General features: G+C 36.2%; 1 protein-coding gene across 3 annotated transcripts in view; it reads right to left on the bottom strand.

The window, feature by feature from the left end:
* Positions 1–19,208, bottom strand: part of TRPC4AP (transient receptor potential cation channel, subfamily C, member 4 associated protein) — a 49,288-nt gene extending 30,080 nt beyond the window's left edge. For all 3 annotated transcript variants that reach the window (XR_001145700.1, XM_012728223.1, XM_012728224.1), the window contains exons 1-5: positions 19,089–19,208; positions 13,403–13,460; positions 11,341–11,396; positions 9,795–9,923; positions 5,394–5,601 (exon numbers count right to left, since the gene is read on the bottom strand). Coding sequence is in view for 2 of the 3 variants with exons in the window: in XM_012728223.1 (XP_012583677.1) it covers positions 5,394–5,601; positions 9,795–9,923; positions 11,341–11,396; positions 13,403–13,460; positions 19,089–19,184 (547 nt within the window). In the remaining variant the exon portion in view is untranslated. The remainder of the gene's footprint in view (positions 1–5,393; positions 5,602–9,794; positions 9,924–11,340; positions 11,397–13,402; positions 13,461–19,088) is intronic.

The following is a 19,208-nucleotide window of genomic DNA, read 5'->3' as shown; positions in this document are numbered from 1 at the left end:
TTATAGCAATACTATTAACAATAGCCAAAAGGTAGAAACAACCCAAAAGTCCATCAATGGATGAATGGATAAACTGTGGTATATGGATACAATAAATATTCAACTATAAAAAGAAAATACTGACATGCTGATGGACCTCAAACATGTTTGGTGAAAGATGCAAGACACATGATACAAATTTGTATCACTCCATATATAAAAAACATACAGGACAGGTCCACAAAAACAGAAAGCAAGCAGTTGTCAGGGGGTAGGAGAATGGGAAATATCTACTTAAATATGTATTTAATCTACCTGCACAAATGTAGATATAATAAATGCTACTTGCGTTGTTCACTTTAAATGTTAGTTTTGAGACTTTTATCTCAATTAAGAAGCATTACATTGAGAGGGTGCTTTTTTGAGGTATCATTTTTAACTTGTCAGCTTGACAAATCTCAATTAGTTTAAAGGCAGATATCCAGCATATCAAACAAGGTTGTTCTTTGTGAAGGCCTCTGGTGGTGCACAGGGCTGAGTCTCTGCACTATGAAGCTATCTGCAGCCACAGCAGTGCTAGTATGATCCCCAGTCAGGGAGCTGACCACATGACTCAGCAGACCTCTCCTGTCTCACCTGCTGCTTCCCAGCAATGTATTTCAATCAACCTACCTATTCTCCTTCCCACTCTCTGGTGAATCTGCTCATCCCCCCACACGTCCCCCCACACCTCCAGCCTACAACCTAGCTCCTGTATGCATAAATAAATAAAATCTCAAAAAAAAAAAAGATTTCAAATAAACTTCCCTCAATTAAATTAACTATGGTATACCTATATATTGGAATACTACCAAGTAATTGTAAAGAGGAATCCCTTAATTTTGTAGGTACTGGAAGAGACTGCTGTATAAGAAAGAGGAAAGAGCAAGGCAGACTGGTACTTATTTTACATTACCCTCTCTACAAAGAAGGAGAAGTCAATCTCTTCCTCCCCCTCCTTCACTCCAGCGATTGGATAGTTAGAAGTTTTCTCTAAAGGGACATGTGAGAAACTGTAATAGCTTATTATGAGGAGGGAGGGAAACAAATTTTCTACTGTACACCTGCTGTTCTTTGGACTTTCTAAATATTTTTATAGTCTTAGGTATGTATTACTTTTTTCCAAAAATAAATAAGATAGTTTGGATTCTACCTGAAAATCTTCACAAAGCTCTATTTTAATTCTTACAGCTCTTACCTCCAGGGTAAATAGTTTAGTTTCTTGAAGTATGCCTCCCAAAACAGCTCCTACAATCTAATATCTCACTCTGCACACTTAACACAGGCCTTCAGACATGACCGCCCATCATTCATATTCTCAGACTGGACTCCCACCCCAGAGATTCCTGAGCTTTTGTGAGATGCACATCTCCTAACCTCCTGATGAAGGTTATGAGCAACTCCTCACAAAAGACAACTATTCTCCAATTATTCTCATCAATTATTCTTATATACATTTTCAGGAACCTGGCACCCCAGTATTGTACAGTCTTTTAAATTTCCCCAGCCTTGATTACACCAAACTAAAAAGCTTCTGTACAGCAAAAGAGACATTAACCAAAACAAAGAGACACCCTACTGACCAAGGAAAGAATTTTGCACTCCATATAACTAAGGTACCGATCACAAATATATACAAAGAACTCATACAACTCAACAAAATGGAGTACAATGGAATAGTACTCAGCAATCAAAAAAAGATAAACTAATGACATTTGCAGAAATATGGAAGGAGCTAGAAGGAATTATGAAATAAGTCAGAAGGAAAAAGAAAAATATCAGATGATCTCACTTATAGGAGGAATATTAAGTGAACCAAATATAGGTGAACCAAATATTGCATCAGGGGAAAAAGTAAGAAAATACAACACAAAAAAGCCCAGAAATAAACACACAACTATAAACCAGAGACATTCTGCAGAAGCCTGTAAAGGAGAGGGAGCAGCACAAGAAAGGGGAGAACACAGGGGACTGTGGTGAGGGTGCACAGGTGAACTGGTGGTGGGAATTCTATGGGGACTACACCTGAGAAAAGCAAGCTAACATTGTTAAAAAATGAACAATGATGGGGGCTCTCCCTGGAGGCGCAATGGGTTAAGGCACCACATTATGAAGCTCTCTGAAGCCACTGAAGCCATTGTAGCATGAGTTTGATCCCCAGCCAGGAAGCTGACCAACATGGCGCTGCAGACCTCCTATGACCCGCCCGTTGTTTTCCTCAGCAGTGTACTTTGTCAATCTGCCTGTTCTGCTCCCCACTCTGTCTCTGGTGAATCCTCTCACCGCCCCCCCCCCCGCACCTCTGGCCTGTACTCCAGTTCCATAAGCATAAATTAATCTTAAAAAAAAAAAAAAGATGTAAAACATATATAAATAAATAATTGAAAATAAATAAACACATTTCCCCAGCCTTGTGAGTAGCTATCACACACTGCTGATTAATGTTAAACTGGTTCACAGCTAAAACACCCATGACTTCCAAGGATTTTTGGTAAAATCTCTCTCCTTTTATTTGTGAAAACATCAGTGTCTCCCAAATCCTCCTGTGAATTTTCCTTTCACAGTTTATGCTCAGCTTTCCAACTTTCGAGATGATTCTGAATTCCATCCTAACTCACATGCTGCATAAGTCAGTTCCCCTTGGCTTGGTATCACCTATAAAATAATTATCACAACAGCAGCTTCACCTACATCTCTGACTTGAGTGATTTTGTTTCCACCTGAATCAACAGAAGGGACAAGTGTAGTTCTGAGAAACCCAAAAAAGGTCTCTGACACTTTATTAACTGAGCTCTAGGAGGGCAGTATAAATCATTAATTCATTTAAGAAAATTAATCCAGAGTTTATTTAAAACAAAACAAAAACATTTTGGTAATATCATATAGACATCTACTTTCCATATGAACTATATAACCCCCAAATTCATACACTGAAACCCTAACCATGATATGGCTGTACTTGGAGACAGGACCTTTAAGGTCTGTCCTTATACAAGGAAGAAGACATACCAGATCTCTTTCTGCACATAGTGAAAAGGTCACAGTACATAGGTCAAGTCAGGAAAAGGGGCCTCACTAGAAACAATGCTGATGGTACCTTGATCTGATCTGTAGCTTTAAAACGGAGAGGAAATATCTGTTGTTTAAGCCATGATCCTGCACAACATTAATGTGCTAAAATACACTTGATCCCAATAGCTACAAGAAAACATTACCACATATAGATTATCTTACACACGTCTGATAGTTAACCCTAGACATTTTACAAAGATTTCCCTTTTTAAATCTCCCAAATCAAACAGAGCTTAGGTTAACTCTCACTTAAAAATTAAACAAACAAAAAACCAGACTAGAATACCTTGTTCCCCAAGAATAATGGATAATGCTGGTTTTATTTAAACCAGCTTGCAAATAGGCTCAAAAAAGTAATTGATGCTAGTAGTACAAAAACAATCTGCTAAAAAAGATTCCTTCACAGAAAAGTAAGATGAAAATTACTTAGTGCCTCAGCACACATGTACATCTAACACTGAACCTCTAGTGTCATAAGCTAAGTGTCCAGAGTGTGCAATGGAATGCTAACCACTGTTTTACAGGGCTCCTTGGAGGCTTAAACAAAATCAATTCCAGATAAAGTTAATTCAAAATCTGCCACACAGCAGAAGCTTAACAAATATAGGTTTTGTTATTGTGTTAAAACAATTTTGAAGTATAATTTAGTTATAATCAAATTTGCATGTTTTTAAGAATTTTTTCCTTATGATAACTAAAGTGAGAACTACTTAAAAGTTATAAGAAAGGAAGAAAAGACTATACAGACCTTGGATCCATGACCTCAGGAAGAAAAACAAGCCTAGAGGGAGAACCACTAACCCAGAGTCCAGAGAATTTTTACACTTCTGCTTTTACATACAAGTCAAACATCAAAATTCTGTTCTCAACCTACAATGCCATCAAGACTGCTGAGCCCTTGTAATTAAAACTAGAATGTTAACAGAGTTCATAGAAGACCATACTCATATTCAGTATTTAGGAGGAAAGCAGCTGTGTAGTACCTAGCAGTTCTGTAGAACTAATCCTGGGAATATACAGTCAACTCGACTAGGAACAAAGTATTGCTTTTAAAGAAACATCAGGCCTTAGGATGGTCATAGTTTTCTACTCCTTTTTTTTTTTTAAGATCTTTATTTATATACGCACACAAGAACTGGGGTATATGCCAGAGGTGCAGGGGATGAGAGGATTCACCAGAGAAAGAACAAAACAGACAGATCTACTGAAATACACTGCTGAAGGGAGCAGTGGGTGGGTCCGGAGAGGTCTGCCAAGTCATGTGGGTCAGCTCCCTGGCTAGGGACTGAACTCGTGCTGCAGTGGCTGTGGATAGCTTCACAGTGCTATGCTTTAACCCGCTGAGTCACCAGGGAGGGCCCTCCTACTCCTGCTTTCTAAACACAAATTATCTTGACTTCATTTCCTCCCTCTTCTCTTTAATACAAATCAGTAAAGCACAGTTCTGCTTTTTCCTTTTTACCATTAGGATATCTTGGAAATTTCTGTTTATCAGTACATAAAAGTTCCTTCATTCTTTTTTCTTAAAAGCTATACACTTTTCCTTATATAGAATCTTCAAAAATTAAGTGGTCTCTTGTTAATGAACATTTAGATTGTTTTGGTTTTTTGTCATTACAATGTTTGCAATAAATAATGCTGTATATACACATCCTCTTTTTTTTTTTTTTAAGATTTATTTATTCATACAGAACTGGGGTACAGGCCAGAGATGTGGAAGGTCAGAGGATTCACCAGAGACAGAGTGGGGAGCAGAACAGGCAGATGATCAAAGTACACTGCCTAGGGGAGCAGCGGGCGGGTCAGGAGAGGTCTGCTGTGCCATGTGGATCTCCTCCGGGGCAGGCGGGGATCGAACTCATGCGGAAGTGGCTTTAGCTTCTTAGTGCATTGCTTTAACCGGCTGCGCCACCAGGGAGGGCCCTATACACATCCTCTTTTTGTGTGTGTGTGTGTGTACATAAAAAAATACACACACACACACACACACTCCTGATACACATATTTGTCTAAACATCCAGAAACAACTCAGTGGATCAAAAGATACATATTTGTAACTCTTAAAAAAAAAGGGGGGGGGGCTCTTAACTTTTTTGAGGTTCTAGATCCATTACAAAAACCTGATAAAGCTATGGACTTGGCTCCCCAAAATAAAGACCAGATATCCATACACAAATTTTACATACTCTAAGTGGACCTGAGGATCTCTCACATGGATCAGTCTGAGATAATGAAAGATGAGATGATTTAGGAAGGAATCCCAGAGCTATAATTTCAAAATTCTGAGAACCGAGAGGCTTTACCTTGGTTGATTTCAGCTGCAGAAGGTCCCAAGCTCAAGCTCTTCTTCTGCTGAGCATTTTTGGCAAGAAGTGTATGCTTGTCATCATTGCCAGTATCCATCTCTGAAATCGTGACAGCCAGAATCCGGCAGAAATTAGCAAGCTGTTGCTGATCAAAATTGGATACTAAGGAACTCAAATTGGGGACTTCATCTAGACGGATCATTTCCTACAAAAGATACAAATAAAACAATCTAGATGGTCAATTCATTCAAAATTGGATGTGTCCTTTTGCATTCCCCTAAGAATGGGATGTGATAGCTAGACCTCTGAGAGTAAAGCCGCAGCTCTACAATTTGCAGCTGTGCAATCGTAGTAAGTTATGGGACCTCTAACTATGTTCGCTCATCTGTCAAATGGGACTAACCTACTTCGTAAGACTAGGCTGAGGATTAAACCCTTTGAGCAGCACTGTTCTTACTCTCTACCATTGCTCATGTGACTCATTTTATCTATAACAAAAATGTCCACCACTCAAATTTATCAATCATAGCTGCCATTCTTACTATAGATTTTTTTATAACAGTTTTAGATTTTTAAAAAGGATTTATTTATTTATGCATACAGAACTGGGGTACAGGCCAGAGGTACAGGGGCAGTGAGAAGATACACCAGAGATAGGGTAGGGAGTAGAATAGGCAGACTGACGAAGTACACTGCTGAGGGGAGCAGCAGGCATGTCATATGAGGTCTGCCATGCCATGTGGATCACCTCTGGGGCAGGGATCGAACTCATGCTGAAGTGGCTTTAGCTTCTTAGTTCTGTGCTTTAACCTGCTACACCACCAGGGAGGGCCCATCTTGTTACAGACTTTTAAAAGAAATATTTCAAATACAGCTAAGGGCCTTGTATATCCTACCCAGGTGCATTCCCTTCTCTCTCCCCAGAGGTAACCAATATTTTGAACATTACACTTATTATTATTCCCACAAATATTTATACATATTTCCACAAGATATATATGGTACTGTTCTATATGCACAGTGTGAATGACATACCTTACTTTTCAGTTAATATTGAGACACATTCACTTACACAAGTAACTCTAGTTAATTCATTTTTCAATATTTTACTCCACAATTTAACCATTCTTTTTTATACAAAAGCTTAGATGAATTACAGCTTTTCACTATTAAACAATGTTGCAATAAACATTCTTATAGGTCCCTCTTCATGTACATGCACATGACCAATTATCTTGACTTTCACAGAAATAGTTCCAAATTTTCAACATTAAGTTTGATGTCTGCTTTAAGTTGTGATATATGTCCTATATAAGGCCAAGGAACTTTACTTGTATTCCAAGCTTCTTTCATAAATGAGAATAGAATTTTATGAAATACTTCTTGTTATTTGGTTATAGACTTATTTTTTTCCTTCCTTAATCTGCAAATAGTTTATTAAATAGGCTTCACTACTGAAACATCTTTATATTCCTCATGTAATACCTGCTTGACCCTTCATTCCACTAATTTGCTTAACTTCTAGTAGACCAGAGATTTCTCTATCACTGCCCCTATCACATTATCTTGTACTCACCTGTTCCTCATCTATTTCCCAAATAAACTGATAATAACTTGAAGGTTGAAGAGAATGTGTTTTACCTTCTCTCCACACCCTCAATGTAAAAGATCTGGTAGTAAGGGTGAGCAAGTGAATGACTCCCAAAAGCCCTCAAGAATCCCACACTTTTTACAGGGGTTTGTTGTGAAGGCATTTAAAGTGCTACTTCAGTCTTTGCTTCCCCTTCCCCAGTAACAAACATTAGAGGGGAGCAGAACAGGCAGATCTACTGAAATACATGGTGAGGGGAAGACTGCTGTACGCCATGCGGGTCAGCTCCCTGAGCTAGAGTTGAACTCATGCTGCAGTGGCTGCCAAGAGCTTGACAGTGTTGAGACTTAAACCCTTTGAGCCACCAGGGAAGCCCTTTGTGTTACATTTTAATTTAATATCTAACATATACATCATGCCATAAAACGTAAGCCTTTCTTATTTCCCTGTCTCTCTGCCAGAAGAAACCACTAACCTGCCTGAATTTTGTTTCTTAGTGCTTTGCCACTAAAATAGTTTTATCATATGTATGATGTGTGTTTGCTTATTTTTGCCTTTTATAAAACTAATACATGATATTCAGTCTTCTGAAACCACCTTCTGCAATAATTTCTACAATTTAGCTATAGCAAGTTCATTCATTTCCAATACAGTAGAATATTTCATTACATGAATACAGTACATTTATCAACTCTCCTACTGACAGGATGTAGACCTGGTTTTAGGTTTTTGCCTTGAAGTAATGATGCTATAAATGTTCTCATGCTTCTGATATACATGTACTGTGGCTTCTAAAACATTCTCAAATGCCCAACAATAAGAAATATATTTTCTGCTATAGCCCTGTAAGGATACATATGTAAATGTATAAAATACATGTAGAATTAGAACAAGAACTTCTTCAAGTAATATCTTTAACACAACATAATCTGGTCTATCTATTTAGCTGGCAGACTTCACTGAATTCATTTCACAAATCCTCTTAGTTTCAACTCAGTGTTTTCATTTCTAAGAAATTATTGTTCTAGGGTTGAGTTTCCTTATGAATGTGCCTGGGCATGGGTTACTGGTAACCCAGGAATCAGCAGCTCTCAAAGGAGCGCTTCCCTAGGTCTGAGTAACAGGGTATGTGATTGCTCAACAATAAGAAGAAAAGATAAATATATTCTCTTGCTAGAAAAAAATACCAGCAATATGTTATGTCAGTAGTATATAAATGTTTCAATGATACACATCTTCACCAGCTTTTGTCTCTGTATCTCCTGCATCTTTCTCTTATATTTATAGGCCATTTGTTTCACTTCTGTGAATGCTTATTTCTATCCCTGCCCATTTCTCTAGTGGGCTATTTGTCCTTTTCTTGCCAGTTTGTAAAATTCTTGATAAAATTTGAAAAGCCAATCTTTCTTAGCTTTTCCCAGTCGGTGACTTGGGTTTTCACTTCTATTATATAGTTCTAGCTTCCTTTCAAGCTGCACCAATAATGTGTCACAGTACATACCACCTTTTGGCGAAAGGGAAAGGAATGAGAGAGCATCAAAGGGCATGAGGGACAGGCAGGGAAAGTTGAACAGAAACAATGCTAGACTCCTATGCTGAGAATGCCAAGGAGTCTGGCAGCCCCCTTTCACACCCTGGCTTTAGCACACAGTTATTGGAAAAGTAACAAAGCTCTTTTATCAAAAGAACAAAGGGCCTGTGTGAGCACTGCAAACATCTCCGATGTGCTGATACAGACAACAGGCTGCTTGTGCATCCCCTGCCTGGCCAATGGTAAAAAGGGTTGGGGAAAGTGCAGCAGAAAGAAATGTAAACTGGCCACCACACACACGTGGGTGCCTGCCCCTGCAAAACATAAAGACACTTCTCCCATCTTCTTAGCCGTAACAGGAAGATGTGCTAACCTGCAACCAACATGGAGGCATGATGGGACTGGGGAAGTTAAGTTTTAGATCCTAAAAAGCATTACATCAAAAACCTAGTATGATGATTCTCCAACAAAGGCCTAGGGATGTATTTTGGGGGTTGGGGGGGTGGGAGTCTGTGAGACCTTGATGATAAAATTTTTGCTCACTGTTTTCAACTGGAGTGGCTGTTTTTAAAGTATACTCTGAAGAATGCTTTAAAGGCATGACCTGCTTCCTCCATGTTAGTTACAAGTTATATAAACACACAAAGAGCCAATCCAACATATTATAACTTCAAACATTTCTTGTATTTTGTCTGTTCTTTGCAGGCACTGGTGCTTACAACTATGAAAGGACAAGGTTCTCCATCTATTCACAGAAGGAATTAGGCAGATCAAAATACATCTTATAGTAACAGCATTTCAGTGCTCATGTATATGTCTCCTGTGTTGCTGTCAATTAAATTTTAACTTAAAGAGTAACATGAAAAAAGATGTGGATTTATTAAGTAAAAGTCAAGTATCATTCAGGGGAACATATCCTAAAGAATGAAGGTTTAATAATCATTCAAATATAGTAAAATAATAGGAGAATGAAGTTATCAAACATCTTATGGCAATATAAACATATTAAAAACATAATAATTAGTGAGGGGCAATTTGATTTCAACAGAATGACATTAGGCATTACATGAAATTCATGAAGTCAACTAAACTTTTGAGTTTTATAATTAGTGTAATTTCATTTATATATTTATTTAGCTTTTATTAAGACACATTAGTATAAGGTGAGTATAACCTAATTTTATATTTGAATATATTTAAACTGTTCAGGTTTGAGAACTCAGTCTAAAATACCCTTTCACATCTGGTCATAAATCTGCTAGAGAATATAACTCACCTTTTTAACACCCAAAATATCTTCAATAAGGGTTGCTGTTTGTAAGAACGTCTTCTTACTTGTCATCAGTGTAAACAGGAAGATCACAAAGTCATTCTTTTCTGCCAAACGCTTTGTTACTCCTTCAGTCTATCACAAAAGAAAAGGAGGTGTAAAAGGCAGTATAGATTGTAACCACAAAATAAAATATAAGGAGCAAGATATGCCTTCCAGACACTGCAAAAGCAATCCAACTCTATTTAAGACCTCTTGCCTGAGGTCTTAAATCCCTTAACATGTTACATGCAAATATATTTTTCTGTGAAGGATTTTTCCCCCCATGATATTCACCATGGATTCCTGACCTAGTATCTGTTGCATTAAATCAGGAGCTACAAACAGGCATCCAGAGGGCAAGTTTTACTTTCAAATTTTGCATTTAAATTCAATGTGTCTAGGCATGACCTACTTCCTCCATATTAGTTACGATTTACACAAGTGGCCACTCCAACACATTATGACTTCGAACATTTCTTGTGTTCTGTCTGGTCTTTGGAGGCACTAGTGCTTAGACTATGAAAGCTGGAAGTTCTTCATCTAAGAAGTTCTTTATCTAACGTGGAATTAAGGCAGATCAGCACACAAAGGAATCATGTCATCCTGTTTTTTATAATTTAAAAAAAAATCAGAACTGTGTTTTGCTACAATTTTATTAAAATTAGGTGTCACTATTAATGACCAACTTCATAAACCAAATGGCTATTTGGAAGTTGCCAATGACAGAATGATAAAATCATACAAAAGCCTTTTTCCATAAGGACATTTTTTTTTACATTTGAAATGGCTAGGTTTATTAGAAAATAGAGGCACCTGCATAGTCACAGGCAGGCAGGAGCGTTGCCAAAAGACAACTTATTGGCCTTAGTTGCAAAAAGTGTACATTTCCTAAACAATGTTTGTTTTCATCTTAAGATCTAACTACCATGTCACTAGTTACGTAAGCACTTAAAATGTTGCTAGACTGAACTAAGGCGTGCTCTGTATACTAAAATACACAAACTCTTTTTTAAAAACTCTGGATTTTAAAAGCATAGTACAAAAAAATGAAAATATTTTATGTCATTACTTATACTGATTAGTTTGGAAGAATAATCATATTATGTGAAATAAAATAATATTAACTTCACCTATTTCATATTATTTTTCCATACTTTCTAAGTAAAAAACATGGGTATAAGGAAACCTGAAATAACCTCAGTAGTTTGCCTCATATTTCTACTGCTCAGCGCTGTTTAAGATGTTACACTGTTTAAGTGTTGAAACATCTTTGTCTGGACATTTTTAATGTTAATAGTTCAACACTACTCAATCAGCTCTGACTCTAAACAATTACTATGAAATTATGCCTCCCCATAATTTCTACTTGTTGATCCTGGTTCTCAGCATATATAAAGTAAGTTAAATTCACGCATGTCTGAAGATAGTTCTCACCCTATTTGATCTCCCCTTCTCAAGCACTGCAGATATGGCAAGGAAATAAATGGGGCTCTGATGACGGGGTACTTACACAGACACAGGTATTATACAGGATGCTCAAACAGTCCTTGGACATTTCATCACTTACTGAAAGTGAAATGGAAGTAAGTGGATATTTTTCTCATTGAAAAAACATTAAGAATTCAATATTTCTTGAATTAACAGAAATCAATATTTAAACATTTAAGAACTGTGCCTCATCATGTCCAAGATGCTTATTTTCTTTTAGCATACCTAGTCCTTGAGTCCTATTTACCAAGGATTTTCATGGTGCCCATCAGAAGTTGGAAACCAAATTTGTATATAAATTTTTGATTTGACAGAGTAGCCATTTTGTTCTTATGCAATTAATGTACAATCTTCAATCTGTTGTGGTGTCATTAGATAAACCATGTTCCCTTGTAGCTTGCTTAGAATGTATCCAGAGCATTTGTTTTAGTTTAATATTTTAGTATTTAAATACCCTAAATATAAACTGTGTGTTTATTTTTCACTCATTAATCAACATTCACTCATTAATCAACATTTGCTCATTAATCAAAGCCTTTTTATGCTTGTGTTGAATTGGTTTCTCAAGATACATTTCCAAAACAGAACTACCAGAATCCAAAATATAAGTCACTTAACTACTCTTCTGTATTTCCACTGAAAGCTTACTAGCAGCAAAGTAGTACTTTTACTACACTCATCATGTTTTTGTTTTATTTATTTACTAGTTACTTGTGTTAGGGAAATAGTTTTTAATGTGTGGCCTACTAAATCCAACTAAGAATTAGCTTCTCTGTTAACAGGAATATGAGAGTAACAAAAAAGGAAATGAAATTTTTATGACTAATCCTAATGATAAAATTGAATATGAATCACAACATTTTGTTTAGCATTTAGTTTTAAAAGCTGCTTTCACTCTTTTCTATGTTGTCACAAACTCTTAAAATGCTTGGTCTCCTGAGATATCAAGGTCAGCTCTGCCAAGCTAGTTTGGGTCACAACACACAATGCTGTGACAGTGTGTAAGCCCTACTACCTTTCAACCTGCTAGGGGTTTTTTGAGGCTGTCTGGTTTAGTTCATGACTTCACAACAGTTGGAATGCTAGTTCTCAGTATTTTCTAGACCTTTTCATTTTCAAAGGAAATGGAAATTTACTCATTACTCAAACATTTATTTAGAATCTATTCTAACACAGGTATAGAATAGAGTGGTTAGCCCTTCCTTTCCCCACGAAAAAAAAAAAAAAAAGGGCAGTTCCCAAAAAAAAAAAAAAAAGGGCAGTTTCAGCACCCAAGAACTTCTAGAATCAAGTGGGAAGAATAAACACTGCATATCAACAAGTAATTACAAAATGCTACTTTCTCAGCTGTTATGAGAGAACATGAAAAAAACAACTTAAGATTGCAAAGCTGAGACATCACAAATGAATACTGTGAACCAATACTGCACACAAGCCAAGATCTAATATAGTATGACATGCTGATGTTAAGTGGCATTTTAATTTAAAAAAATATATCTGATGTTTTTCATGTCATCAAATGTTAATTGAAGTGATCTCTGGCTTTTAATGCCAAAGTAGAGTGCACTTTTTAGCTTTCTGATATTGAAAACCTAAAAAAAATATGTATAACATATGTAAATTAGTAAGAATAGTAAGAGAAAATACCCATATATTCATCCCCCAGCTTAAGAAAGTTAACATGCTATCAAAACACTTTTGATAGATATACATATACATTCTAATAATGACCTAACTTTGCACAAAGCACATGTAAAGCATGTATCATCTTCACAAGTCTTTATATAGAAAAAAATTAAAATTACACTGTAAGGTTATTCCTTACTCCCTCAATTACAATATAATAAAAATTTCCCAAGAAAACAAAAACTGGACTCCGAACTATGAGCAACACTTAGCCCAGTGGTTTTTATATATTTTTCTTTTCTTTTATATATTTTTCTTTAAAGCACTAGATTTCTGCATAGTACAAAAGAGAACTACTTAGTTGGGGATAGAGAATGCATCTTACAATTGAATGTAAGAAACTCCTAGGAATGTACATCAGCAGAGGGGGAATGAGAATCAGTGGTTGAGATACTTACTTTTCAATTTCTGACCTCGGATAGAGATTGTAGGCCTCATAAGAATTTCTACAAGGAGCTATTAAAAATAAATAAAAACTTCAAAATTAATTCAAAGCACAACTTAATAAAACCATTTTTGTCATATCAACTCAGGACCTAAATATCTATCATCCCCCAGACCTTGCTATTCCCAACAAAGGCAGAAAGCAGTGAGATTGAGATGAAAAAGCACTGCCAAAAGCCAGGAAACATGGGTTCTGGTACTAGGTTAGTCATCTATTCCCTCAGTAAACTTGAGTTCAAGTTATTCTTCCATCATGGCCTCAGCTTTCTACATTTTCAAATACAAGCATGTGAGAACAGGTTTCATCTCTAGAATCCAATGTGGCTCTAATTTTTTATAAGTTGCTAAACATTATTGCTATGACTCCTCTTGCTTTAAGAACATTGTGCTCTGTTACAAATATAAATTTATAAAAAGAATCTCAAAAGATAAATCAAACTGAATACTGATTTTTATACAGGTTGAAGATAATATGAATTTTGCATTTTACACACTTTTATTACAACATATAATTTGCTTAATTTATGTTAAATAAGTGTATATTTAAAAACTAGGTGTGTTCAGGCCAACAACAATTTGTAACAATGAAAGGATCAGTCAGGAAGATATACTGATTATAAACTTACATGTACCAACAACAGAATATGTAAACACATGAAGCGAGCACTGGCAGGCAACTGAAGGAAATAGACAATTAAAAAATAGTTGGGGGCCCTCCCTGGTGGCGCAGCGGGTTAAAGCACAGCACTGAGAATCTAAAGCCGCTTCCTCATGAGTTCGATTCCCGCCTGCCCTGCAGGTGACCACATGGCATGGCAGACCTCTCCTGACCCGCCCGCTGCTCCCCTCTGCAGTGTACTTCGTCGATCTGCCTGTTCTGTTTCCCACTTTGTGTCTGGTGAAACCTCTCACCGCCCCTGAACCTCTGGCCTGTACCCCGTTCTGTATGCACAAATAAATAAATCTTTAAAAAAAAAAAAATAGTTGGATGCTCCAATAACCTGTCTTCAATAATAGGCATCACATAAGAAATAGAAGACTTGAACATTCTTAAATAAAATCTAACCACCAACTGCAGAACACTGCCTAGCAACAGCAGATTATTCTTTTCACTCAAGTACAGACAAAATAATCTCTAGGCATGATCATATGTTAGACCATAAAACAAGCTTCAATATTTAAAAGCTTCAATATTCAAATATATAAAGCATGTTTTATGGTCACAGGTCTGAGAAATAGCTAAGAGAAAGGATTAGAAAGTGTTAGAAATTACTAATGGAAAGGATTTGGGAAACTCACAAGTGTGGATAATTCAGAAATAACTTTCCAAATAACCAATGAATCAAGGAAGAAAGCACAAGAGTGATTAGAAAATACTTCATGATGTTGAATATGCCAAACTTGGGTTATAGCTAAAATAGTGTTTAGAATGAAATTTGTAGTTATAAATGTATTTTTTAAAAAAATGTATCTCGGGGGGAAGGGAGGGAAATGCACGGGACTATGGTGGTGGCACAGGGGTGATTTGGTGATGGGAAACCCGTGGGGATTACAATTGAGATGAAAAAAAAGTGAAAAATGATGTAAAAATAAACTTTTTAATAAAAAAAAATGTATCTCAAACTTATTAGCTAATCTTCCACTTTAAGGCTTTATAAAAAGAGGTGCAAACTACACCTAAGCAAGCAGAAAAAGGAAATAAGGATTGGAGTGGAAACTGATAAAGTGGAAAATAGAAAGTAACAGGGAAAAAAAAAACAACAATAAAACCAAAAATTGGTTCTTAGAAAAGACTGGCAAACCTGAGATAGTGTAACAAAATATATAAAAATTATTATAGTGAGAAAAAAAGGAAACACCATTATTGATCTTAGAGAAAACAAAAATTATAAATAACAGTATGCTACTAATTATATGACTTAGATGAACTATATACTATATAAATTCTTAAAGACAAACTACAAAAACCAACTGAGAAAGAATCTACGAATACCCCTATAACAAGAAATTGAATTAGATATTTTAAAAACTATTTATAAAGAAAATCCCAGTCCTAAATAATTTCCTTGGTAAACTATAAACATTTAAAAAGAATACTAATTCTTCACAAACTCTCCCAAAAGAATAAGAGGAAAGAATATTAAAATGGCCCTCCCTGGTGGCACAGCAGGTTAAAACACTGCACTGAGAAGCTAAAGCCACTTCCACATGAGTTCGATCCCCGCCTGCCCCGGAGGTGACCACAAGGCACGGCAGACCTCTCTTGACCTGCCCGCTGCTCCCCTCAGCAGTGTACTTCGTAGATCTGCCTGTTCTGCTCCCCACTATGTCTCTGGTGAAGCCTCTCACCGCCCCTGAGCCTCTGGCCTGTACCCCAGTTCTGTATGTACAAATAAAATAAAATCTTTAAAAAAAAAAAATCCTGAAAATATCAGCAATATACAAAAAGCATTAAATACCATGATTAAGGGCAATTTATCCTAACTATGCAAGATTGGTTCAACTTTTGAAAATCAATTAATTTAAAAATCATATCAAGAATAATAAATAACAAACCCCCCAGGATCACCTCAATAAGATACAGAAAAAGTATTTGAAAAAAATACAATGTTCTTTCATGATAAAACCAGGAGAAAAAAAAAAAAAAAGAACTTCCTCAAACTGATTAAGGCATTTTAAAAAACCAAAACTAGCATCATACTTAATAGTGAAAAGATTCAACACTTTTTTTTCCATTAAGATCAGAAAAAAGGCAAAACTGTCCATTCTTACAATTATATCCTGAAGGGTCTATATCCTAAGGATGTCCTAAAGGAACTCTGAAGAATCTTATGGACTCCACCCCCTACTCCAGCTTTCTGGACACTGACCCCTACCCCAGTGGTTGGAAACTACAACTCCCAGCAGTACCAGGGAGAGAACTGCGAGGACCCAAGAGCGGAGCTAGCAGGAATGAAATCTGGGACATTTGGGGGATAAATACGGAGTGATTGCAACTCTTGCTCTCTCACTCCGGAAGCAGCTCTCCTGACCACATGACTTGGTGTGTTCAGTCAGCCTAGCCTAAGGTATTCCACTTACTTAGTATCCTGCTTTCTTTCCCTGGGTTGTTTCCTATTCCTTTTCCCTTTTGTAAATAAACCTATTATTGACCCTTTTGTATAACCTGCAGTATAACCTAATTGTGAGCGGGCGGGTGAGGCCTACAGACAGGCGGCCCAGTCCACTCTGGGCTTCCCTGTAACAGGTCTAGTCAGGGCAATTAGACAAGTAGATAGAACAAAAGACATCTAAATTGGAATGGAAGAAGTAAAACTATGTAGAGATGACATAATCTAGTATATAGAAAATATTAAGAAATCCACTAAAAAAACTACTGAAACCAGTAAGAATTCAGCAAAACTGTTGGATATATAATCGATTTACAAAATCAATCATAGCAGTGAATGAACCACAACTGAATTCCCATACAAAAATATCAAAAGAATAAAATATTTAGGAAACAATTATTAAGTGTAAGACCAATACAATGAAAGCTACAATACGTTTAAAAAAGAAATTAGAGCTGTCCCAACCAAAAAAGGAAACACATTGTACATTGTTAAGGTTTATAAGATCAGAAATCTTAATATTGTTAAGATGGTAATACTCCTCAAATTCATTTACAGATTTAATGCAATCCCTAACAAAATTCCCACTGATTTCTTTTCAGAAACTGACAAACTGATTCTGAAATTCACACGGAAATGCAAAGAGTGCATATTAGCTAAAATAATCAAGAACTATGAATACAGAAAAAAAAAGATAAAATTATTTTATCAAAATTAAAAACTCTCATACTTGAAAACACACCATCAGAAGGTGAAGATAGTCACAAAATGGGGGAAAGTATTTGCAAATCAGGGATCAGTATCCAGAATTCATGCAACTTGATAAAAAGACAAAAAAGGGGGGTGGTGGACAACAAAAAGACATACAAAGATGTATAAATAGTCAAGAAGCACAAGAAGTCAATCAGATTAGCCATCAGGGAACTGCAAATCAGAATCACAATGAAATACCACTTCATACCCAATACAGGGCTATAATTAAAACACAAGTAGTAACAAGTGTTGGGGAGGATATGGAAAAATGTGAGTTTCATATAATGCTGGTGGGTATGTAAAATGGTGCAGCTGCTTTGAAAAACTGAAGGTTTCTCAAAGGATTAAATAAAACTTAGCACATGACCCAGCAATCCCACTTTTAGGTATATATCCAAGATTAATGAAAATATGTCTACAAAGAAGTGAATGAACACACACGTTAAGAGCAGCAATAACTCACAAAAAACAAAATGTATAAGCAGCCCAAAATGTCCATAACTGATGAGTGGCTATACCAAATGTGGCATATACAATAGTGTACTATTATCAACTATAAAAAGGAGAGAACGTGTTACATGAATGAACCTTGTAGGCATTAACCTATATGAAAGAAATAACAAAAGACCTTATGTTACATGATCCCAATTCATATAAAATAGCCAGGACAGACCTTATGTTACATGATCCCAATTCATATAAAATGGCCAGAACAGGGATATCTATATAGACAAAGAATAAAGTAATAACTGCCTCTGATGGGTGTAAGTACTAGAGCAGTAGCATATTGGTAACTAAACATATGAAGTTATTTCTCGGGGTGGTAAAAATGTTCTAATGTGGTTACACATACCTATGACTATATCAAAACCACTGATTATAAACTTCAAGTGAGTAAATTATAAAGTTTGTGATATACAGTTCAATATAGCTGTTAAAACTACAAATACCATTCTTCTCATATCTGCTTAGTAAATATTTAAAATATACTGTTTGATCAGAAGGGTACAGGTGCCGATAATGTTCTATTACATGATTTGGACAGCCATGACAGTGTGAACTTATTTTGTGGTTAATTACTGGTATGCTTTTTCTAATATTCAAGTTATACTTCAGTATAAGTAAAACCACACATACACACACAGTGTTGGTGATGGTGAGAGTAAACAGACACTCCTCTATTCTGTTATTCTGGAAGCTGCTAAAATCTCCGAGATGCATAAACTGACAAGTTATAAACAATAAAAGACACATATACTTTGACCCCAAAGGTATAAACTCAAACCCACACACTAGCATGTGCAAAATCTTTACTTTAACCTTGTTTTGTAATAGCAAAGACATGGAACCTATAAATGTCCATCAATTGGGGCCCATAAATAAAGTTTGACTACCCCAGAGAATTACATGGAAAAAGCAAGAAACACAACAGTGTACCTGTATATATGGTATATCATTTCTATGTAGGGGAAAAATCAGCAGTAGCGGTTACTGACACAGACATACAATCACAGGACATGTCTGGAAGGACACAGAAGAAACTAGTAATCACAGCTGCCTCTAAGGAGGAGACAGTGGGGAAGTGGGAGACACATCTTTCACTTTGTGCCTTAAAAAAAGAAAAGTGGATGTTGTTATCAAACCAAACCAATTTTCTAAAGTAAGCAATACAGATGGGTGCCACTGAGCTCCCAAAAAGTAAAATTCTGAAGGGTTTGCTATACATTCTCAAGCCATTAAGTAGCAATAGTAATAATAATCATCATCAACTACTTACGTCAACTCCTCCAAACAAGTCAAAAATATAAGTATTTGGATAAGTGGTTTCTTGGGTAAGCTTCCTCTCTTCAGTAACAAATGCCATAGCCTCCATGGAGAGAAGAGGAGAAATTTCCTA

The sequence above is a fragment of the Condylura cristata genome, unplaced genomic scaffold (genome assembly GCF_000260355.1).
Source record: "Condylura cristata isolate star-nosed mole 26May11 unplaced genomic scaffold, ConCri1.0 scaffold00022, whole genome shotgun sequence".
Classification (NCBI taxonomy): Eukaryota; Metazoa; Chordata; class Mammalia; order Eulipotyphla; family Talpidae; genus Condylura; species Condylura cristata.
The sequence above is the reverse complement of the archived record's forward strand: the minus strand, read 5'-3'. Positions and strand labels throughout refer to the sequence as shown.